This window comes from Leucoraja erinacea, chromosome 14 (genome assembly GCF_028641065.1).
Source record: "Leucoraja erinacea ecotype New England chromosome 14, Leri_hhj_1, whole genome shotgun sequence".
NCBI lineage: Eukaryota > Metazoa > Chordata > Chondrichthyes > Rajiformes > Rajidae > Leucoraja > Leucoraja erinaceus.
This window is the reverse complement of record NC_073390.1, coordinates 15,034,092-15,059,066: the sequence shown is the minus strand read 5'-3', so window position 1 is coordinate 15,059,066 and position 24,975 is coordinate 15,034,092. Positions and strand designations below refer to the sequence as shown.

Here is a 24,975-nt window from a genome sequence, read left to right as displayed (position 1 = left end):
AAAATAATTGAAAATATGCATCCAATCTAGGGAGCAGTTGAAAACAGCAGTGCACCCACATTTTGTGCAAGTGCTTTATCATGGGAGAGCTTGTATTCGTATTAGCTCAATCACAGAAGTCAGGAAATTCTTGCACCTTCTGCCAAGCCTGGAATTAGTCCCACTTTAAGTTGAGTGGTGCTTTGCCTGAGACTTGAAGGACATGTTTTCTCTTATCCCTTTAAACCAATGGCCACAGTGTTACTATTAATTTGATAAATATTTAATAGATTTTATACGGGTGCTGTCTGTCCAGAGTTTGTACATTCTCCGTGTGACCGTGTGGGTTTTCCCCAGGTGCTCCAATTTTCTCTCACACTCCAAACATGCAGAGATTTGCAGGTTAATTTGGCTTCGGTAAAAATGATAAATTGTCCCAGTGTGTAGGATAGTGCTAGTGTACGGGGATCATGGTCGGCACAGACTCGGTGGGCCGAAGGGCCTGTTTCCGCATTATATCTCTACTAAACTAAACTGAAATGAAATTATATACTTGTATGTTAAGCATCTTCTATAAATAAGAGTGATGTTACCAAGTGACACAACCTAAATAGTAACTACTTGTAAAATGCAATCACCCAAAAGATGTGCTTAGTGGCAGACCTCGGGGAAAGGCAAAGCTCACGATATCGAGTACTAACAACAACGATGTGCTTTTAAAGTAGCAAAGAATCCCAGTCTGAAGAAGGGTCTCGGCCCAAAACGTCACCCAATCCTTCTCTCCAGAGATGCTGCCTGTCCCACTGACTCCAGCATTTTGTGCCTATATTTGGTGTGAACCAGCATCTGTATGTAGTTCCTTCCTACATATGTTCCAATTCACAACCTTATTAATTGGTGTAGTCTATTTATTTCAAAGATAGTTAATTGAAATAACATTTTGTTTTCTTGCTAAAACTACTTTTCAATTGTTAGGTAATTTCAAAGAAATTGAATGGCTGTTTGAAAAATGAAAATAAAAATGAGTATGGGGTGCTGGAAGTGGGATTTTGTCAGTTAGGCGTATACTTTCCTATCCTGTCATATGCTCACCCCAAAACAAGACACAAAGTGCTGGAGTAATTCAGTGGCTCGGGTAGCATCTCTGGAGAACATGGATAGGTGACATTTCAGGTCAGGACCTTTTTTCAGACTCTGAAGAAAGATCCAACCCGAAATGTAATCTATCCATGTTTTCCAGAGATGCTGCTTAAGACGCTGAGTTAATCCAACACTTTGCCTTTTTTTGTTGTAAACCAGCATCCGCAGTTCCTTGTGTTTCCCTATATCTTCCCTATCTGGAATCGGGTCTGGCAGACTCTATTACAATGTATGTTTCCTCCCTCATAGGCCTGCTTGATTAATTTCACCTTGGGTTTGGGCCACAGCAATAATTAACAATTTTCATTCTGAGAGCTCAGACTGCTCACTCAGCCTGCAAGAAGTGGAAAATGCCAACTGGAGTAGTATGTTCGATGCTCTTGGATTAGGCTTGTGGCTTATTATCAGAGTGACTCTGACAGGGGGGACCTCATTGAAACTTAAAGAATAATGAAAGGCAGAGTGGATGTGGAAAGGATGTTTCCGCTGATGGGAGAGTCTAGGACCAGAGGTCATAACCTCAGAATTAAAGGGCACTGTTTTGGAAAGGAGGTGAGGGGGAACTTCTTTAGTGAGAGGGTAGATAATCTGTGGAGGCCAAGTCAGTGGATATTTTTAATGAAGAGATAGACAAATTCTTGATTAGAATGGGTGTCAAGGGTTATGGGGAGAAGGCAGGAAAATAGGATTAAGAGGCAGAGATCAGCCATGATTGAATGGCGGAGTGGACCCGTTAGGCTGAATGGCCTAATGCTACACCTATAACTTTTGAACTAGTGAACTAAATTGTTGCATTCAAGTCAAGTCAAGTTTATTTGTCACATACACATACAAGATGTACAGTGAATTGAAAGTGGCAATGCCTGCGGGATTGTGCAAAACAACAGAACAGAACCAGTATTTACATTTTTTTTAAAAGACACAACAGTAATTACACCCCAGTGAGATCAGAGTTTACAGACCTAATGGCCTGTGGGAAGAAAGTCCATCTCATCCTCTCTGTTTTCGCAGCGTGACAGCGGAGGCGTTTGCCTGACCGTAGCAGCTGGAACAGTCCGTTGCTGGGATGGTAGAGGTCCTTCATGATCTTGCTGGCTCTGGATCTGCACCTCCTGGTGTACAGGTCTTGCAGGGGGGGGGGCGGGGGGCGGAGTGTAGTTCCCATGGTGCGCTCGGCCGAACGCACTACTCTGCGGAGTCTTCCTGTCCTGGGCAGAGATGTTGCCAAACCAGATCGAGATGTTTCCAGTCAGGATACTTTCTACAGCAACAGAGTAGAAGGATTGAAGGATTCTCAGAGAAACTCTGAATTTCCTCAACTGCCTGAGGTGGTAAAGGTGCTGCCTTGCCTTTCTCACCAGTGCGGCAGTGTGTCAGATCCTCTGTGATTTGGACTCCCAGGTATTTAAAGCTGCTCACCCTATCCACAGTAGTCCCATTTATCCCCAGTGGCGTGTACGTCCTCGGTTGTTGTGCCCTTCTAAAGTCCACAATCAGCTTCTTAATTTTAATGGCATTCAAGAGGAGGCTGTTGTTCTGACACCAGACTGCCAGGTCAGCCACCTCCTGATCTGATCTCTATTCTGCATTGACAGAATGGAGATCCTTTTAGCAAAAGAAAATCACCAAAATAGTAAATCACATTACTGCAACATTGTAGTTTAGTAAAGTTACTGAAGTCAATTTTTTTGGGGGAGGGGCTATGGCGGAGTGCATGTTATTACTCAGTTACTATACAAGATTAGTTCTTGTATAGTTTCCTGAAAGGTTGAACAGCAGTCTGGCTGAAGGTAAACTGGCAAATGTTGGAAATAGGAAATTGCTTTGAGGGGACAGTAATATAAACAATTGACAGACTAATCAACCTGAAAGCCTCCACTGTCCATTTTAGGGGTGGTTAAAGTCCCCTTGATATCTAGCCTGGCAACATGTTAGAATGGGAACTGGAAAAGTTCTGGGGGAGAAAATGTTAACTTTGCATGCTGAACAGTATTTAGATTTTGTAGATTTGATAAAGGTGTTTTGTTGGGAAATCCAAAATTCTGCAATGGCCAAAGAAACAAAATGACAGTACTAATCTTCATACTTAAAGAACATTAAGATTAAATATACACCACAGATGATTCATTTCCCCTTCCTCCCATGCCCTCATTTTTCGTCATGCCATATGTTACTTGGTTTTGAGGAGTACTTTTAAAGAGAAGTGGAAAACTGGTGTTTGTGCCAGTCTGCTGAGGCAAGTAGTGAACTGGAAGTGTTTTCTGTAATCACGAGCAACTGTGGCAGTGGAATGTGAGTTGGGCAGCGAGAGCCTGATTTTTTTTTTAAGGGAGAACATTCTTGGTGTGAATAAAGCTGTGCTGAGATCATTGGAAGCTGATATGGATGTCCTTTGTTCAGTAGTGGAACTGAAGCGGGGGAGCTGTAGCTTAATGAGCGGTGACAACAGGTGGCATGCCTGCTGTCTCAAACTGGAGAGCAAAGGTAACGGCCACAAGGGGATCCACACTTAAGTTTATGTTACTTGGTGATGAGATCGGTCTTTTATATTTCAACTGTCTTTCGAAATATCAAGTGTGCTGATGCAGAGGTTTTTGAACTAACAGCACTCCCTCTAAAAGCATTCTGTCAGAAACTCTGCTTTTGAGAACTTGTGCTGCTGCCACATGTCTTGAGTCCAGATAAACTAATTGCAGGTCGCAATGTCAATGTGCCATGCCTCTCATTGTACATTTGTCAATGTTCACGTCCCAAATGTAAGGAATTAATTTTATAGCATTTACTCCCTACAACTGGAGAAAAATCTTGTTTCAGAGATGGGAGGGCCTGGTGGAAAATAATGGAAAGTGTGTTTAAAAAGCAGAATCCTTCACCCCCCCCCATCTAGTCAATGAATCACTTTGTGTGCAGTGCGCCATGAATTATTCCCCAAGTTTTGATGGGCAGCCAACTTTCTGCATATGCGTGGTGCTCACAAACTGGTCATTGGGATGTAGCCAAGGACGAGCGTTGATGTCCTTTGATCTATTCATATTCCCACTCAGAAAAGTTTCTTTTTAATGTTTAGTTTCATTCTGACACCTGGGGTTGGGTCCAACATATTGGGACCGTAAACGCTTGCTACCCAGCTGCGACCCGGCAGCATAACACAAAGCACAATATGCAGATGTTGGAAATATAAAATTGTCAACATTTTCATGTTACATTCCTTGCAATCAAAATCGTTTTTTTGAAAACTGCAAACCTACACAAGGAGCGAAGGAAATAGGCAACGTTTCGGGCTGAAACCCTTCTTCAGACTGGAAGGAAATAGGCACCGCTTCGGGCCGTAACCCTTCTTCAGACTGGGACCCGCAGAGTTTCTCCAGCTTTTCTGTGCTCCATAGATGCTGCTGCACCCGCTGAGTTTCTCCAGCTTTGGCGGCGTTTCTGTGTAACCTTCGATTCTCCAGCATCTGCAGTTCCCTCTTAAGCACAATATGCAGATGTTGGAAATATAAAATTGTCAACATTTTCATGTTACATTCCATGCAATCAAAATCGTTTTTTTGAAAACTGCAAACCTACACAAGAAAGAGAATCTTATTTATTGTTCCCAATATGAAATTGAAGACTAAAATAAATTGTGAAATTGATTACTAACTAAAGTTTGGCTTTTGTTGAATCCATTCAAAAGGAAAAAGCACGTTCTCCCTGTGACCGTGTGGGTTTTAATGATAACTAGACCAAGCGGGACCCCTTTGGCCCCATCCCCCAACCCGCGGGTTAGGGGGTGCGGCGTCACCGTTCTGGGAGGGCAATGTCCTTCCCACATGAACACGGGTACGTCGGCGTTCTCCCAATGAGACAGACGACATTTTGGTCGGCCCCTCCCTGTAGCCAATCACCCACATCCTTCCCACGTTTCTCCAAAAATAACCCATTCCACCACTTGACCCCTAGCAGGCTCTCTGTCACCTCGCTCATTTCACCTCATCCCCCAACACTCTTCCCCCACCTCTTCACCTTCCCTCTTCTCTCCCCTCACCTCCTCCCCTACTCCACTCCCTCCTTTACCTCTCCCTCCCTCTCCTTTCCCCTACCCTCAGTCACTCTTCACGGCAGCTTGTGTAAATGAGATCCCATTGTGATTGCTGGACTGTGAGATGCCATTGTGACATCATCACTGGAAGCTGCTAGAAAAGTCTCACACAGGCAGTTATTATTTTAAAGTTGGCTTTTTTTAAACTTTAAATATCAATAACGTAAAATATAACATCAAATGTGAAGAACCTTGATACTAACAACCACGGGAAAAAGTTGAATTAGATTCTGCAAAATTTTTGTGCTATTGTGTACCGTTTTGGCATAGTTCCTTGATCTCAGAGACACAAACAGACAAACAAGATGAGACTTTTAATAATATATAGATAATTTTTCGGTCGGCGGCGGCGCTCCCTGGAGCCAACCAATCCTTCCCATGACTGGGAGGGTGGTGGGGGTCAAAGGTAAGTTTTTACTCTCCTTTTATTCACAGGAACCTTGACCTAGCTATTGAAGCCCCATTGTCCGCTCTGTCACCCAGTCAAGGGAATACCGGTCCCGATCTACCGAGAAGTCCTGTCGGGCCCGGGGGCGAGTCCGGAGGACTCGGGGCATACCCTACATAGCCGCATTTCCGCGGAATGCCGGGCGGCAGTCACTCGCCTCCCTCACTAGCTCTAGCTCCTTTGGCACCCCCCCCCACCTGGGGGGAGGGGGGGACAATGTTTAAAATAACCGCTTATAGCCGCCTTTTCCATCACCCACTCGCTGGCGTTGGAGCCAGCTCCTCACAGCTTCTGTAAACACAGCTGGGATACCCCCGACAGAGATCACACGAAATATGTGATGTAATTTTCGTCTTTTCGGAATCTTCACGGCAGCTTGTGTAAATGAGATCCCATTGTGATTGGTGGACTGTGAGATGCCATTGTGACATCATCACTGGAAGCTGCTAGAAAAGTCTCACACAGGCAGTTATTATTTTCAAGTTGGCTTTTTTTAAACTTTAAATATCAATAACGTGAAATATAACATCAAATGGGAAGAAACTTGATACTAACAACCACGGGAAAAAGTTGAATAAGATTCTGCAAAGATTTTTGTGCTATTGTGTACCGTTTTGGCATAGTTCCTTGATCTCAGAGACACAAACAGACAAACAAGATGAGACTTTTAATAATATATAGATAATAATTTTACTTCGGAGTCACGTGAGTGACTACGTGAAGAACCCGCCAGGACGCATGCGTGTCATATCGTCTAACGCATTGTGACGTATGACTGGCAGGGTAAACGTGATTCTCCTGCCAACAGTCACATCATCACACAAGACCTCACATCTCCGGCGGCAGCTGGATGAGGCAATGATACACTCAGAAGCGTTGCAAAATCAAGTCAAGTCAAGTCAAGTTTATTTGTCACATACACATACGAGATGCTCAGTGAAATGAAAGTGCCAATGCTCGCGGACTTTTGTGCAAAAGACAAACAAAAATGGGCTAACCAGTTTCCAGATTATTACCAAATCGCTACAATCAGTGCTTCGACTGCACAGAGCTAACAAATAAGTGGCATGGCCAATCTGGATGATATTGAACATACTGTATTTTACTAAATTAGCCTTATCAGCCACATAGCTATATTTGGGAAATTGAGGTTCTCACCCGTCCAGTTAAATTCAAATTATTACTAAAAACTAAAAACCTCCTAGGTCTAGGGACGCAGAGATATGGGTTGTTAACATTGTGCTACGTCATTTCGCCGATGGGCACCAGCAACATCCCTGTCCTTGGTCAAACTCACGTACTAGTGGTTATGCCATGGCATTGAGTACAGCGCTACGGGTCCAGTCATTGCTACACTGGATAGAATGATCATATCTGTGGGCTATAATAACATGTTTTTATGATTAGTCAAGCAGAGTAGACAGGGACACAGACCAAACTAGATGTTGCATATCCCATGGACCTTGGGTTGCCTGTGATCACGCATCTACACCAGTATGTCAAGGTCCCTAAGAGCCTCATAGACTCTGACTAGCAATATTGTTAGTTACATAAAACCTCGTTAGAAGGAATCACTACGAACCTTCTCCAGAGGGTTAAATGGGTCTGGCATATACAGGAGTGTACATTGAAATTGAGTCTCATTCTACCAGGACCGCTATACCTCAGCAGCAGGCTTATGGACCACATCCTAGCGGCTGCAGGATGGTCAAACTATTAATCTGTACAAATATTCAGAATAAACCCATTGCCAGATCGGGGGTATTTGCCAACTCTATGTTAGGTATGGTTCATACTTCCTCCAGGTTGAGGGAGGTTACGATTCCCACTATTGTTCATCAATAGCATCAACATGTCTATATGTCATGTCTGAATGCTATATTAATGTTCACTCATCATTGGCCCACTGATGCTGTGTATGATGCCTGGACTCGTTTTCACGGCATGAAATCACAGAGCTTTAAAATCTTCACGTAGTCACTCACATGACTCCGAAGTAAAATAGTAAGATTAAACGAGAACTTACCAGTTTGAAGTTTGATCTTTATTTTATGAGGAGTAACGTTGAGGGACTACGTGCCCTCCACGCCCACCCTCGATCATAAAGTTCAAATGGTATCCTATTTCTCTTATCTTACTATGTTCAGTTCCTTTACTGTTATCTGTGATTTCACACCGCTGCTTTGAAGATTGACACGCATGCGTCCTGGCGGGTTCTTCACGTAATCCCTCAACGTTACTCCTCATAAAATAACCATCAGACTGGTAAGTTCTCGTTTAATCTTACTATTATACTTTATTAGCCATGTTTTGCAACCTACGAGGAATTTGATTTGCCATATAGTCATACCAATAAAAAGCAACAGAACACACAAAATACATTTTTACATAAACATCCACCACAGTGACTGCGGATGCTCCAGTTTCCACCCACACCCCAAAGATGTGTAGGTTTGTAGGTCGCCGTAAATTGCTCGTAGTGTGCAGGGAGTGAGAAACTGGGATAATGTTGAACTAGTGTGAATGGGTGATTGATGGTAGGCATTTAGATTTATTATTGTCACGTGTATCGAGGTACAGTGAAAAGCTTTGTTTTGTATGCTATTCAATCAAATCAGAGAATACTATGCAAAAACACATTCAAGCTAAACTAAAGTACGATAAATAGGAAGTGCAAAGGAGGAGCGTCATTTGCTGGTGTTTACAAACTTTGCCAAAGTTTTCTCATTACAAAAGGTGCTCATTGGAAATACAGAACCAGTCTTCTATGCTGAGTTGTGATTTCTAGACATTGTCTGCAGGTTTTCAGCCAAGTAGTTTTGATTGGCTTTTTGTTGGATTGCATTCTGTGCAGCAAATGTCACATTAAATACCACTGATGCAACTTAATAATGCAACCTTGTATTGGGCCCTCTCCCTACACATGGCCACATCTCATATTCCAGCTTCGTTGACCATCTGCTCATTTTTTGTTTGGATTCGGGAGAGATAGTGGCAGATGGTGAGGTCAGAAAGTTCATGTTCCTTGATTACACAGTGTGTGCTGTTCATAAAAATGTGTGGTGATTGTCTGTTGCTCCCAGCACCTCATGAGGTTATGAGAACAGCCGTGATTCTGGGGCACTCTGCTGTAGATCAAGTCTTCCGGGTCAGCAGCAATAACTCAATTTATTTGCTAATAGCCCATCATAATGAGAACAATGGCACCATGAATGGATAAATGGTGATTGTGCACTCAGTATTGAATAATGGTTGATACAGTATCAGCTAACACAAGCTTTCTTTTCTGTGTGAAGTTCTACATACTGCAAAGTAGCACAACAAAATGTATTATACATGAAGCCTTAGGACCATGTCTGCGGTTTTATTATTGTTTATGCTCTGAGGCTGAAGGTGATTGATGGAAACAAATGAAACACATTTGTTCTACATTCATTGATGATGGTTTTATATTTAGTTCTAGACTACCACCCGTCCTCATAGTTAGCCATTGCCCCTCCAGTCACCTCTCCCACCAAACAAAAGGAAATATCTTGTGTACATTTACAGTGCCGTTTCATAATTTTTCAAACCTCATCTGGATTCCCAGATGGTTAATTTTGTATTAATCTCTTTCCAGTTTGATTTAGAGATGGAGCATTGAAACAGGCCCTTCGGCCCACCAAGTACACACTGACCATCAATCACCCGTACACACTAGTTCGATGTAATCCCAGTTTCTCACACCCTACACACTTGGAGCACTTTACAGTGACCGAGTAACCTACAAATCCATATATCGTTGGGATGGGGGAGGAAGCTGGAGTACCCGGAGAAAACCCACACGGTCACAGGGACAACATGCAAACTTCACACAGACAGCACCCAAGGTTGATATCGGACCCAGATCTCTGGCAGTGTGAGGCAGCGGTTCTACCAACTGCGCCACTGTGCTACCCAGTAGCTTTTACTTTTAATGTGATACAACATTAAATTAGTGTACTGAGATAAAAATGCACACCAAGTTACTAATTAACAAATGACCTAAACTGTAAAGCAGTGATTTTCTGGATGGTTTAAACCATCTTGGAAATTTTGGGGAACATTTAACATAGGAATGAATAGCTTGTGTATTAATATTTCATAATTGGTGACAGAATCATCAGATTATGAACAATAATATATGAGAATAATGATTTATTGTTATAGTTATCACTGGATTTAAAGAAAAATTCTTCCGTCTTTTTTCCGTTTTGCTGCAGCCCCAGATTTACACACACAAGCAGATTTGGAAAGTTTTGACAATTTCCATTATCATAAAAGTTGGATATTAATCAAAGTCCTGGGGTGGTAGGAGAGATGGGAGCGCATGAGGCTGGGAGGTGCTCAGGGGAAAGAGAGGGGGTGGGAGCGTATTACTTGAAATTGGAGTATTCAGTGTTTGTACCATTGGGTTGCAAGTTAAGCAAGCAGAATATGAGGCCTTGTTCTTCCAGTTGGCCATGACTTTGCTCTGGTAGTGCAGGGGGTCAGGGACAGAATGGTCAGTAAGGAAATGGGGAAGGGATTAAAAACAGTTAGCAACCGGGATATCCAGCAGGTCTCAGTGGATAGACACAAGTATTCAACAAAATAGTTGCCTAGTCTATGCTTGGGCTTGTTGATATAACGGATGCTGCACTGAATGCAATAAACAAGTTTGGAGGAGGTGTATGTAAACCTCTGTCTCATCTGGGAACACCGCTGGGGTCCCAGCATGAAAGTGAGAAAGTAGATCTAGGGACAGGTGTTGCATTTCTTGTTGTTGCATGGGAAAGTGCCAAGAGAGGGGGGCGGGTTGGTTGGGAAGTGATGAGCGAACCAAGGTGTTGCAGGGCGATGTCTCTACAGAAAGCGGTATGGAGTTAGGTAGAAAGATGTGACTGGTGGTGGGATCACATTGCAAATATTTGTGTTTGCAGACAATATCATTCCTATGTTTGAAAGAATCCTGCTTTATAGCAGAGGCAATGTTTAATCCGGATCGTCTTGTGTTCTGACTTGCTGATGCCCTTAATAAGTGGACGTACCTCCTGCATTGCCTTAAACTCCAAACGATCTGACAGACAAGGTAGTCTGAAATGTATTCTTGTATAAAGCAAGTGACAATTACTACGTCTTTCAAAGGAAACCATCAATAGATGTTAGACAGAAATCAAATTCCAATTCCAATTGGGGGTTGTACGTGCACAGAACAAATATGGAGATGCATCAATTATTTTATGCTATTACTGTTCTTCAACTTTATGAATGTGAAGATAATACTACTCCATGGTCAGTTCAACTGTGTACACTAATTTTAAAGGCGTTCTGTTAGTCTATAGAGGATGGATGTCAAAGACCTTCATAACTTGTGGGTCAGTCATATGTGATTATAAGTTTTGAGTGTGATTAGCTGCTTGACTAGATGGGAGATTTGAGCATGTGCAAGAAAATAATGGCTCCAACCTCAATGGATAATCTACAGTGTGCAGCTAAACTGACCAGCAAACTGGGGCAATTTGTTGTTGAGCCAATATTTAATGTTTATTCATCAGTGCAATGAAAACTTCTCTCTCTCCTCCCAAGGAGGTAGCTCCAAGGAGCTCAGTCTTTGTTAACCTCAATGCATCCCTTTAGTAATTCAAACCTCACCACGATTTTGTCTTGGCTCCTTTGTGATTTGTATCTTGCAGTTATAAACTCAACAAGAGGGAAACAGGCTCTTCAGCCCAACTTGTCCATGCCAACCAATTGCCCAACTGAGCTAGTCCCACTTCCATATGCCTGGCCCTTATCCCTCCAACTCTTCCTATCCATGTACTTGTCCCAAGAGTCATAATTGTACCAGTTTCTTCCACTTCCTTAAGCAGCTCATTCCATATACATATCACCCTGCGTGAAAAGCTAACACCAGTGCTGCATTCTCCCTATACGGCATTGCACGTGTTTTATTCCTAGTGACCTACTGAAGGTTACAACCTCGAGTACCCAGCGGCAATTTCCTTCTGAATCACCTTACCTCTCCACCGGCATTTTAGCAGCAGGTCGATAATGCCCTGAGCTATCTCTTCACAAAGTTATACAGTTGGTTTCACTGTTGCACTGGTTATTAAAACAGAACCTTGTTTCCAACAGGATACTGTCGTGGTGTAAAAGGACACGCGTTCTAAAGTGTCATTTTTGTTTGCGGCTGAGGGTCTTGAAGAATTTTGAATCCAGAGCACCCATTTTGGTGCAGATACGATGGCAAAACATGTAAGTAACAGCATATGTATGTATGTGTATATATATATATATATATGTACATACATACATACAGATATACATACATACATACATACATACATACATACATACATACATACATACAATGGGCCCTTAGTTGCAGAAATGTCAGGATGTCTAGTTAATCGTCTCCACAGATGTATTGTCAAAGGCTGCTGGAAACCAAGTATTATGATGAATTTTCTCAGATGTTATGATGGTGGTTCCTTGTATGAAGTCATGTGGCAACATTTTATGCAACAGTTACTTGTTAAAATGTAACTTCTTGAATTAAATTTTCAACTTTGTGCTCAGCTCCAATCTACAATTCAACTTACTTCTATCTTAATTTAAATAATTCTTATTAAACCAGACGTTTCTGAACCATACAAGAAACACCATTGCCTGGATATTTATCAAGTAGGATAAAAATCTTGTCAAAATGTGACTTTTTTCCCCAAGACTTACCAGATAAGTTATTATTTCATCATCTTTCAGGATGACCTCTCCTCACCATTCCCTACAGCAGCATATCATTTTTACGATAAAAATGGGTAACTTATTTACTCCTAGGTCTTCATTTGTCAGTGTGATAGCAATTGCTGAAAAATGTTCATTCTTCCCCTTATCCTTTCTGCTACCCAAACTGGAGCTCCCGGAGAAACCCCACACGATCACAGAGGGAATGAACAAACTTTGTATAAACAGCACCCATAGTCAGGACTGAACCCGGGTCTCTGCCGCTGGGCAGCAGCAACTCTACCGCTGTGCCACTGTGCCGCTGTTATCTTATTTTAAGTTGCACACTGACAAATTTGCTTTCTGATTTATTAATTTTAATTTTTTTGGTCTCATCTGCCATTACCACATCTCACCGTAGGAAACCAATGCACCCAAGTTGTACCAGTGGCTCTCATATAATTCAGAAGTGCGGCAGGTTCTGGGCTCTGATTTCAGTTCCTGTCACGAAAGGGAAGCAACTCATCTACACTGTATTATTCCCCTATTTCCTTAATACTTGACGCCATTGATTAATTAAATTAAATGCAAGATTGGGTGTGGAAACAGGCCCTGCAGCTCATTGAGTCCACACCATCTGTCGATACATTCACATTAGTTCTATGTTATTTTACCTTCACATCTACTCGCTATACACTGGGGGCAATTTGCAGAGGTCAATCAACATACACATCCTCACGTCTTTGGGATGTGAGTACCAGATTTAAAAAAATCAATTGATAGGTGTCACTGGCACGGCCAGCGTTGAGTTCCCATCTCTCATGGTCTTCAGCTGACTGGCTTGTCAGGTGATTCAAATAGGACTTAAGATGATCTTATTGAGGTGCACAAGATTATGAGTGACATGGATAAAGTGAATGCTCACAATATCTTTCCTCGGGTAGAGGATTCTAAAGCTAGAGCGCATAGGCTGAAGGTGAGCAGGAAGAGATTTAAGAAGGACATCAGGGGGAACAATTTTAGTCGGAGGGTAGTCCTTATCTGGAATGAGCTACCAGAGGCAGAGAAAGCAATAGAAGCAGATATAATTATGAATTTTAAAAGATATTTGGACAGATATATGGATAGGAAGGTTTAGAGGGCTATGAGTCAAGTGTAGGCAAATGGACAAGATGGGCCAAAGGGTCTGTGTCCGTGCTGTATAACTCGATGACTCTTTAGAGTAAGAGTGTGTACCAGCACCTCTGGAAAGGGGGTGTATAAGAGGTGATTGGTTCAGGAGACTGATAGCGGGGGGGAGGGGGGAGGAAAAAAGCTATTAAGTCTGGACAGCCAGGCTTTCAAGTTCCTTTATCTGCTCGTAGACAATAGAAGAGAGGAAAGGGAATGGCCAGAGTGGAAGGCATACTGTTGCAATGCATCGTGTCGATGGACAGGATGCAAGGAAGTGGTGAGCTTGTGATGGATTGGGCTGTATTCACTACTCTGTGCAGGGTCAGGAGGTCCAGAGCACAGCATTTGCTGGACCATAGGTAGACACAAAATGCTGGTGTTATTCAGCGGACCAGGCAGCATCTCTGGAAAGAAGGAATGGGTGACGTTTTGGGTCGAAACCCTTCTTCAGACTATACCATGCTGAGATGCATCTCATGAGATACCATATCTGTAGAACTTTGAGAGAATCCTCACAGACTTGCCAAATCTTCTCACACATTGGCACAAATGACATGGGTTGGAACAGGGATAAGGTCCTGCAGATCCAATTTAGGGAGCTTGGCAAAAGGGTAACAAAGCAGTAGTGATCTCCAGATTATTCCTGGTGACACACGCTGGTGAGGGTAGGGATAGGAAGATGGGATAGGTGAATGCATGGTTGAGGTATTATTGTAGCTGGCACGGATTCAGATGTTTGTAACCTTGTGATCCCTTCTGTGGCAGAGGTGACTTGTACAAGAGGGACATGTTGTACCTGAACTTGTGGGGCAACAACATCCTTGTTTGCTACCAATATTTGTGAAGTTTTAAACTAGATTGGCAGGGGGACAGGATCCAATGCAGGAGTGAGGCAGGTCGGAGGCTGGAAGTCGGTACAGAACGCAATGACAGCAAGTTCAGTAGTCAGGATAAGCAGAAGCATGGCAGGGAGTGAGGAAATACCGTTGGGTCAAATGGCATTTATTTCAATGCTAAAGGCCTAACACTGACGGCACTGCCCACAACCTGTGACCTTCAGCACCAAGGACAAGTACAGTGCAGAGGTCAACTCAGATGTTCTCTGTCTGGAGTTTGCAAATTGTCCTATAAACACTTGGGTTTTACTCCTAGTGCATTGGTTTCATCCCATGTTCCAAAGGCACATGAGTTGCAAGTTAATTGATCACATTAAATTATCCCAAATGTAAGTGGTAGAATATGGGGAGAATGAAAAATGGGAATAATGTAGTATTAATGTAAGTGGGTGGTTGATGGTTGGCATGGACTCAGTGGGCCATGGGACCTGTTTCGCTGTTGTATTTCTTTATGTCGCTATGAAATCGGGCATTGCTGTATATGGCCGTCCAGTTGTGTTTAGTAGAATCTCACAGACAGTAATGACATTTTTTTTCCCCATTCATTTTCTGGAGTAAAGAGCACCACTGCCAGGACAGCGTTGTCCATACAATTCGCTCTTGAGAAGGTGGTGATATATGGCCACTTTGAACCACTTTTCTCGAGGGTCAGTGTTTTAAATGTCCTGAAACGGAACAATGAAATTCATTCGGGATAGGCAGCCAGCATAGAAGGAATGGGTGGCATTTCGGGTTGAGTGCTCTGTAAACAGTCCTTCTGGAGAAGCTACTCTCAAAATGCTGTTGGGTATGGAGTTGGCGATGATAAAGGATTGGCCCAATTTTCCAAATCAGGATAGTGGGCGACTTGGAGGCACGATATGTCTCCTGCCCTTGTCCTTTGACTTAGTGAAAAGTTGTGGGTTTGGGAAATGATGGCAGCGTAATTTAGATGAATAATTGCAGTGCATGTTGTAGATGCTGCACTCCGTAACCACTGCCAGAGGTGGAAGGAATGAATGATGGGGTACTAATCAAGTGGGCTGTTTTGTCCTGGACTGGGTAAAGCTGCCTGAGAGTTGTTGAAACTGCACTCACGCAAGCAAGTGGAGAGTATTCCGTCACTTGACACTTGGACAGGTACATGGATAGGAAAGATTTAGAGGGATATGGGCCAAACCCGGGCAAATGAGAAGGTACACAAAAATGCTGGGGAAACTCAGCGGGTGCAGCAGCATCTATGGGCAAATGAGACTAGTTTAGAAGGGACATATTGATGGGCAAGTTGGACCGAAGTGCCTGTTTCTATGCTCTGTAACTTCCTGACGTGCCTGGTATATGGTGCAAAATCATAGAGAGATCAGTAGGTAAGTCACTTAGCATCAGTCAGACTAAGTCACTCAGATCAGTCATGTGTAGACTTGATGGGCCAAATGGCCTAATTCTGCTCCTAGAACTTATGAGCATAGGATAGCTCCCCACTGACCTGCTTCAATAGTCATGGTATTTATACGGTTGATACAGATGAATTTCTGGTGACCCCCAGAATGTTACAGGTGAGGAACATGTTGCATTGAATGTCAGGAGCAAGTGGTAAGACATTCTATTATTAGAGATGCTTATAGCCTGATGTTCTTATAGAGTGAATGGCAGATAATGGTCAAACAATCTGTTTAAATAGAGAAACAAAATCCTGGGAATACTCTGTAGGTCAGACAGCATGTGTGGAGAGAGAAACAGAGTCAACATTTCTGATGAAGAGTCATTGACCTGAAAAAAATGACTGTTTCTCTCCGCAGATGCTGCCTGACTTGCTGAATATTTCTGCCATTTTCTGTTTTTGTTTCAGATTTCCAGCATCTGGAGTTTATTGCTTCAATGTTGGTTGACCAATTAATGTTGCCTAGGACACAGAGAAGGTTCCTGCTCTTCTTTGAATAGTACAATGAGATGTTTTAAGTCAAAGGTGGGAGAATGTATGGTTGGTTGGCTTAATAGTCCATTTGAAAGCCAATCTCTAGTTCTTGATGTTATTATACTCCAAATTAGAATAGTAAAAGCTTAATCCATGTCTGCCCTCAATACATAACAAAAACTTGTGATCTTGTGATCTTCCGGTTTGCGTGTTTGTTCTACTTGCGTAAAAAGTGGTGGAATATAGCGTTGGGGAACGGGTTGCGTTGGGGGACCAGGCCTCCCGTGTGACACTTAGTCTAGTAGTTACTTAATATTGTTTAATATGTCAGTACAAAGAATTGTTGTTGTATACTTAAATTAATTCTTTCTATCTGGATGCTTTTTTATTTGCTCATGAGGAACAGTTTCTAGGTGACATTATCTTTGAGCTAAAGGGAAAAAATGAGAAACATTAGAAAAATATTCAAGCATGATTTATATTTCATATCCCTTTCAAAACATCGCTGAATATTTTACATCCATGCATTGTTTCTCGAGTCATGTTTTTTGTTGTAATATTGGAAAACAGCAACCAGTTTGGGTACAGTAAGCACAACAATCAACAATGTTGAAATGAGCAAATAATCTGAATTTTTTTAGCGATGTTGATTGCAGATAAATACTGGCTAGGGGAACCCTGGAGCTGTTCTTTGAAATCAGATGATGAGATTTGTTATGTCCTCTTGAGAGGTTTAACATCTCATATACAATGCTGCAATCGTTTTTGCAATGATCTTCCGTGTTTTTAACTGGCATAAGTCAATTTTTTTTTTTTTAATTCATGTCCTTGGTGAGGTAATGCAATTTTGATTCTTGACCATTAGTTTGAAACAAGGCAGTATTTCCATTTATTTTTCAACCAGTCTCTGCTGTCCACTAATCTGGAATGGAGCTTGTTTTAGTTTAGTTTAGAGATACAGCGTCGAAACAGGCTTTTCAGCCCACCGAGTCCGCACCGATCAGCGATCCCCGCACATTAACACTATCTTACTCACACTAGGGACAATTTACATTTAAAGAAAGCCAATTTACCCACAAACCTGTCTGTACGTCTTTGGAGTGTGGGAGGAAACTGAAGATCTCGCAGAAAACCCAATAGCTTTTTTTTTTTTTTGGTACTACTTCAAATTGACATTGTCATATAGAACATTTCAGTTAATGAAGCTATTATAGGAATGATAACTATATACGCTTTGGCAGAATGGTTAGTGTGGTAATTTCTTGCAGAGTAATCTCATTACTCATTGCATGCAAAAGGGTTGGATAACATGTTGGTCATGCAGTTTGCACAAGACAATGTACTTTGGGTGCTTGTTGTTATGGAAATTGTACACAAGGGAAGTGCACAATATTAACCGTGCAAAGTTTGAGTATGTTCATTTCACACTGTGGATATATTTGGGTAAAACCAATTGCTTCATTCATTATGTAATTTGTTTTAATGTTCATGGAATGTGGGTGCCACCAAATATTATGGAGGGCACTATATTTTTTAATTTAATTTTCAAAAATATTTAGAGGCACAGCATGGAAACAGGTCCTTCAACCCATCAAATCCATGCTGACCATCAGGCACCCATTTAAAATGAATTAATTCATAATATTTGCAAATACATAATACAGTAAAGTTATATGCCACCATCCTCCATGCAAGCTGTGTGATTACATTTATATTTTCCATTTGTATACATTCCATGAGTGATAAATCTAAGTGGATCTTTACAGTTCCCAGATTGTCAGTGAATTTGCAGTAGGGCCTTAGGCCAAGGCCTTTGTGGAGGGCACCATCCACTTGAAAGCGAGCATGTTTTGGGCAGAACAAAGGGTATCTTTTACTGAGCAAATAATGTTCCAGCAGCCGTTGTGTTTGATCTCAGTGTGAGTCATAGGATATGCAACAGTTTATGATGCATCTCAAGAAAGACTACTGGTTCTGTTTCTAGACCTTCTTAGTAAACATGCATCCAAGAAGTAGATGGGTGTTGGTCTCAAACTCAGCACAGGTACTTTGAGGGTGTAATGATTCCATTGATCTCTGGCTGTGCCCGAGGGATCTCACATTGGGATTCTTCTCAAAAGATTATGATGCTTATGTAAATATTCTGATGATGAGACATACTACACATGTGCAGACTGAAGTCTCATTGAATTACAGTCAGATATTCTGCTCCTCAAATGTTTCTACACGTGGCACATGGGATATGTGTTAGAGCAGACAATATCGGAAAATAAAGATATGTAGCATGGTAGCCACTCATGCTTCAGAACAAAGTCAGATACATAGTGATACCTAGTGTTGGCACACAATGGGTCTGTAGACCATCTGGTGTGGCCACAAATGGACATAGCCCTCACTGTGAGGGCCATGTTGGATACCGTATTGTTTCCTTCATACTCACCCCACCAACCCAACATTTTTTTTAATCAAGATCTATACATTATTTCTCTGAAAACTCTCAATTTTCTGAAGTTCTGTACACAAACAATGCAATCTGCAGTGCACCTGTCAATCCTTTCCACACCTGTCGAGGGCCTCCCTAATCTCAGAATAACTAACTCCCACCAATGAATTTTCATTCCAAGTACTGAACAAAATAAGGCGCAAGTAACCAATATCTGCCATATTGTTATGAATTGCAAACCTATATATAATATCCATTAAAATATTTGCCCCCTAATAGGCAGGCAACGTTGACTAGGCCTCCATTTAACTGACTTACTAAACTACTCCTGCATCATCGTGTATCTCCCTTACATCTTGCAAGTTTCTTTCCCCCTTCCGTTAACAATCATCTTTCCATTAAGTCCATACGATTTCTGCCAACGTGATTATTCTTACTGACGCAGGACAATTAGCCAATAGATTAATGGCCTTCATCAGCAAAGCCATGCACTGAAATATACTGGAGGTCAAATGTGAGTGCATCTGACCTTCTGCTGTGCCTTTGGACGCAGCATTAAGACTAGGGCTCTCCTGCAAAGTACTGAGTTGAGGGACCAAATACACTTTTTCACAGCGCCTCAGCTCTATGCAAATGGGGCCTGTTGCATCCAGCATTGAATGAAAATGGTTTGCTATTTCATTAACTTTATTATCAATTTTTTTTGATGCATGAGCTCCTAATATCTTAAAAACATTTTTTTTATTGGAACATAGAACAGAACAGAGTGCAGGGGCAGGCTCTTTGGTCCACAATGTTTGTGCCAAACATGATGCCATGTCCAACAATTATCTGCTGACACATAATTCATATCCATCCATTCCCAACGTGTGATTTCCTTTTTTCAGATGCATTTATAAATGGTGGTGAATTCCTTTTGATAGTAGGAGCAGAGTCAGAAGGTTAACGCCAACTGCAGTCTATTTGCTGCTTACAGACCGCGCCGTCTCCTGGAATGGCTACGGCAGTCGAGCTGTTCAGGGTTTGGGACTAGTGCAAGCAGAAAACATATAGTCATGGAGTTATACAGCATGGACCAGGTCCTTCAGCCCACCTCATTCATGCCAACCAAGGTGTCTACCTGAGTTAGTCCCATTTACTTGCATGTGGCCCATATCCCTCCAAATCTTTCCCTTCCGTATGCAAATATCTTTGAAACATTGTAATTGTAAATATCACTTGCTCTGGCAGCACATTCCATATACACATCATCTTCTGTGTGAAATGGTTGTCCCTCGGATCCCCTTTGTGTTATTTTTCTCTTCGAATCAATCCCATTAGTTCTAGACTTCACTATGCTGGGAAAATTACTGTAACCATTCAGCTTATCTGTGCAACTCATGATTTAATATATAGTCACCTTTATCAGTCTCTCCTTATAACTCAAGCCATCCAATCCTGGAAAAATATATGTAAATCTTTCCTGCACCCTTTCGAGCTTAATAACATCTGATAGCTAGGTGACCAGAATTGCACACTATACTCCAAATGCAGTCTCACCGGCATCTCTTACAGCTGTAAGATGATGTCTCAACTCTTGTACTCTATGCGCTGATCATTGAAGTATGCCAAACACCACCTTCAGCCCCCCGGTTAGTATATGTCATTACATATATCTTGAGAAGATAGACAGATCTGGTGTGATCCAGTCTAATTGTCACAGATATCATAATGTTTGACATTTATCTCTACTGTCCAAGAGCTAATAGAATTGCTGGATTTTGGGCCCCTTTTGAAGCCCTCAAATATTTAAATGGTGATGCCTTTTTCTTATTCTAGAATTGGGGACCAAAGCTTACTCTGTGAAGGAAAGCACACGCTTAACATCTATCCTTTAAATATCCTCAGAATTTTTAGAGCAAAAAGATTCTCTCAACTTCATTTCTCTCAACTCCAAATGAGTGCAGGCTGTAATGTTCCTCATACCCCAATCACTTCTTCCCAGGAACTAACAGCAAGACTCCCAAAGCAAGTAGGTCCTTCCTTAAGTAAGAAGACCAAAACTGTGTGCAGCATCTTAGGTATACTCTGGTACTCCAGTATAATTTGTCACAATATTTCTGTATGTATTTCGGTGCCAAAGTAAATCTCATAACATTCCCTGCAAAATGTGTGGAATGCTTAATGTTGTTATAGATGCTATTTAAGTGCAAACTACCAATGCCAAATCTTAAATAATGAACATCGGGATATACTTTATTTGATCTAATAATTATTCACTAATAATTATTGATGAAACATCTACTGTTAGTGGAGTCTAAATACTTTGTGAAGTATCCTAATTTTATACTTATCCACCACTTATCCTCACTTTAGGTTGCAATATTTAACACAAGTGGAGAGCTGAAAGAATTCACAGACCAGAACCTTTATCCAGTAAAGGGTGAGTAGAAAACAGTAAAGGACAATAAATGTGAATTTAATTCAAATTCATTTCACTTAACTGAAAGTCTTAATTTGAAGTACCATCTCTCATTATAAGTCACGCTTCAGAGAAAGGGTTTTGAGGTTGTTTTAATCTAGAACAGATTCCAAATTTGCTTCTCAGAAATATTGCCTTCACTTGAGTTTGTTGAGAATTGGATTAAGTTATGGTGCCAACTTTACATTACAGTTAGTGCCTTATGGCTCCAGCGACCTGAGTTTGAGTTTGAATCTGATTTCTGATGCTGTATTTGTGGAGTTTGCATGTTCTTAATGTGACAATGTCCATTATCCTCTGGTTTCTCTGCTGTCCAGCTACATTTGGAAAAGATTGGTGGGTTAATTTACTGCCGTAGGTTTTCCTATTGTAGGTGAGCTATAGAAGAATTGGAGTATGGAGTATGTGAGAGAATTGGTTACAGGGAAATAAGTGGGAGAATGGGATTTTTCTGAGTGCCAACATAAACATGATGGACTAAATGGCTGCTTCTATGCCTTTATGAAATGTGAGATTAATTTACCAAGGAATTTGTAGTTCCTATAGGAATATTATTGTGTGTGAAATCCTGGATCACTTGTACAGGCCAAGTTACTGTTCAAGTCTATGGGTAAACATCTGTGTTATGGTTTGTGCATGCGCATATTATTTGAAGGTAAATTGCAAACGTTGTATGTTTGAGCATGTGGGCACAGTTTACAGTACTCCTTAAATATAGTGTTTATCTCAGCTAATGTGAGAGGTAGAGGGGCTTGTGTAGGCTGTTTGTGGAAATTTGGTCATAAGTCTCTTGCCTATTTATACAACCAATAACTGTTCCCCTATGCATTGATGTGGCCTGTCTTCAGAGGTGGAGAGAGCAGGAAAATGGTATCAGTGTATGATTTAGTATGGGTAGGATAAGTTTAGGTTATAAATAATGATTGGAGATGTAGAATACATTATTGAAGTTGTTCGGTTGAGTGATTCGCCGTTGTGCTATAGCTACACTCACACTGATAAAGACATGATTAAATTTGTCTGAATGGCTAACTATCCTAGCCAATAACCTACTGAGTTGTTCATAAGTACTACTAAAGCTGAATCACTCTCTTTCCTCGTTTTGTAAATTCTGCATTTTTACTTTAAGAATGGGCAGAGAAGAGCCAAAAGGATTTAATTGACATCCATTTTCCAGATTGATAAGTAATCTTGTCATTCCGAGATGTCGATCCATGATAGTTCATCATTTTACATCAGGTGTCAGATTTGCTTTTTTGATTTTCAGTTATCCCTAGTTGTAATCGGCAATTACTTTCAGACCGTCTCTATTAATTACCCAGTGGAAGTGATCACCTCACACTATCATTGAGGTTGCTTCTGCCTTTTCTTTGTGTCTTTAGGGTGGGAGATGCAGTTTGTTTTGCTTTTACGTATAGGTGACCTACATAACTGGGGCAGATAGGTCCACTGACAGTGCTGAACAGAGTTCCACGTTTGTAAATTTGAATAAGTTGCTTTGATGAGCTATAGGAAATAACTGAAAGTTGCCAATTTTGCCTTTAGAGTGGGTTCCTATTTTTCCAAAGTTTATATCAATATTCCACGTCCACATTTTGGTTGCAGGGTTTCATTACTACTTCTTGAGAGGTGCATTTGAGAGTCTTCACTGCTTGGCTAATATTTCAGTCCAAAAAAAGCATTTATGAAGGTCTACATTAGTATATTATGGTCTGTTCACAGTTAGTTTTAAAAGCTACACCATCTATTAGCTTTGTTGGCATTCCTAACATTTTTTAATCTAATTAGGAACTAAAGAATATAAACATCTTGATGGAGAAAGGTCAGAAAAATGAGGCAGGAAACAGAAGAACCTCTGAGTTATCTGCCATGTCTCAGCAGCCTAAATTCTAGCGTCTGCGGGCTAATGATATCATTATGACAACTATTTGAGCTTTCATGCAAAATACTCAACGCTTTGTGGTTAAGTTGGCATCTTAAAAAATATCCATTTTATTCATGTTCTCTTTCAATTTGAAAGATGTTACAGTGTTCGCAGCAGGTCTGATGACCTACATAACAATGGGCTGAATGGTCTCTTGTGTTGTCATTAACTATGGAAATGAAGTTTAGGGGGGTAAGTGAAATTCATGAGAGGTTTAATGTTGAATTACTGTTAACTTCGTGTTAATGGCCTTTTCAGCCTTGAAGAAGCATCCCACGCAAAACAAGCTATTTCCCTTTACAGATGTTGACTGACCCACTAAGCTCCGGCAGTTTGTTTTTTGCATCTGCAGTCTCTTGTGTCTCCATTCTTCAGTTATTGTTACTCTTGGGGTCAGAAGTGTGTACGCCCAAGACAAACTAAAATCACTCGTAAACGAAGAAAACAACACTGGACCAAAACATTTTGTAAAAAAAAAGTGGTGTGGTGCATTTTTGATCTACAATCTCCATTGAAATCTTTGGTGTTTTTCGTCCTGTGTCACATCTGACCTGGTGCAGAATCTGGGAGGCAGTTTCCCTGAGGAAATGTTGGGGAACCGTTGTAAGACTAGAAGCTGCTGCGAGACTAGAAATCTGTGAGAAAGTCATGGTCATCTTTGCTTTCCAGGAAGTCTGGCTAACTTTTCTTTCAACCGCTGTGTCTAAATGGTTCCAATTGGAATCACCAGCAAAGGTCAGCACGCTCGAGGTCATTCAGTTTTTATATTGTTACAGGAACTCTGAGAGTATGGAACTCTAATAGGTATGCATTTCACACCTATGATGATGAAAAAGCAAGGTCATTGAAAGCCATGTTGAGGATTGCCCAGTTTAGACAATTGCTAGATAAAATAAAGACAAATAGGATCTTACAGAAAGATGTACCTCCGGAAGTGGAGATGGAGAAAATACAATTTGGAGAAAGAAGTTAATGTTTGCAGATGGTCGAATATATTTTTAAAATAAACAATTTTATATGTATGCCCTTTCATAATTACCATTTTGCTTAAAATTACATAGTCAATGAAAGTTATTGAAGCATTGTCATTGTTGAAATATAGGGAAACAACTGGGAAATTGAACATATAACCATATAACATATAACAATTACAGCACGGAAACAGGCCATCTCGACCCTTCTAGTCCGTGCCGAACACATAATCTCCCCTAGTCCCATATACCTGCGCTCAGACCATAACCCTCCATTCCCTTCCCATCCATATAACTATCCAATTTATTTTTAAATGATAAAAACGAACCTGCCTCCACCACCTTCACTGGAAGCTCATTCCACAAAGCTACCACTCTCTGAGTAAAGAAGTTCCCCCTCATGTTACCCCTAAACTTCAGTCCCTTAATTCTCATGTCATGTCCCCTTGTTTGAATCTTCCCTACTCTCAGTGGGAAAAGCTTTTCCACGTCAACTCTGTCTATCCCTGCAACATAAAAATGCACAGTAAAATTAATGGCCAGATAATTTGTTTTTAGTAGTGTCCTTTGAGTGATAACAACTATTGAAGAATGCTTGCACTTTTCTTGAAGAAGTACCTTGGTCTGGCATCTTACTTCTAATGTGGAGCTCTGAAGTTTTACTTGGGGCGATACAATGTTACATTGGGCCAAATGTCCAAATTCTGTGGGAGAGTTAGACTAAAACATCCGATCTTCTGATGAAAAAGAAGTGGAAGTGCAACTACTGAGTTGTGACCACAAAGTGTCCTGAAAACAATTTGAGTAAAGGGCCTGTCCCACTTTCCCGAGTTATTCACAAA

At 41.2% G+C, this 24,975-nt stretch overlaps 1 protein-coding gene across 4 annotated transcripts in view; it reads left to right on the top strand.

Annotated features, from left to right (window-relative positions):
- Window positions 1–24,975, top strand: part of LOC129703308 (transcription factor Dp-2-like) — a 180,466-nt gene that overhangs the window by 14,837 nt on the left and 140,654 nt on the right. For 3 of the 4 annotated variants that reach the window (XM_055645665.1, XM_055645664.1, XM_055645668.1), the window contains exons 2-3: window positions 11,784–11,903; window positions 21,133–21,199. In XM_055645665.1, coding sequence (XP_055501640.1) covers window positions 11,892–11,903; window positions 21,133–21,199 — 79 coding nt within the window. In that variant the 5' untranslated portion in view covers window positions 11,784–11,891. The remainder of the gene's footprint in view (window positions 1–11,783; window positions 11,904–21,132; window positions 21,200–24,975) is intronic. The other variant, XM_055645666.1, reaches the window with a different exon arrangement.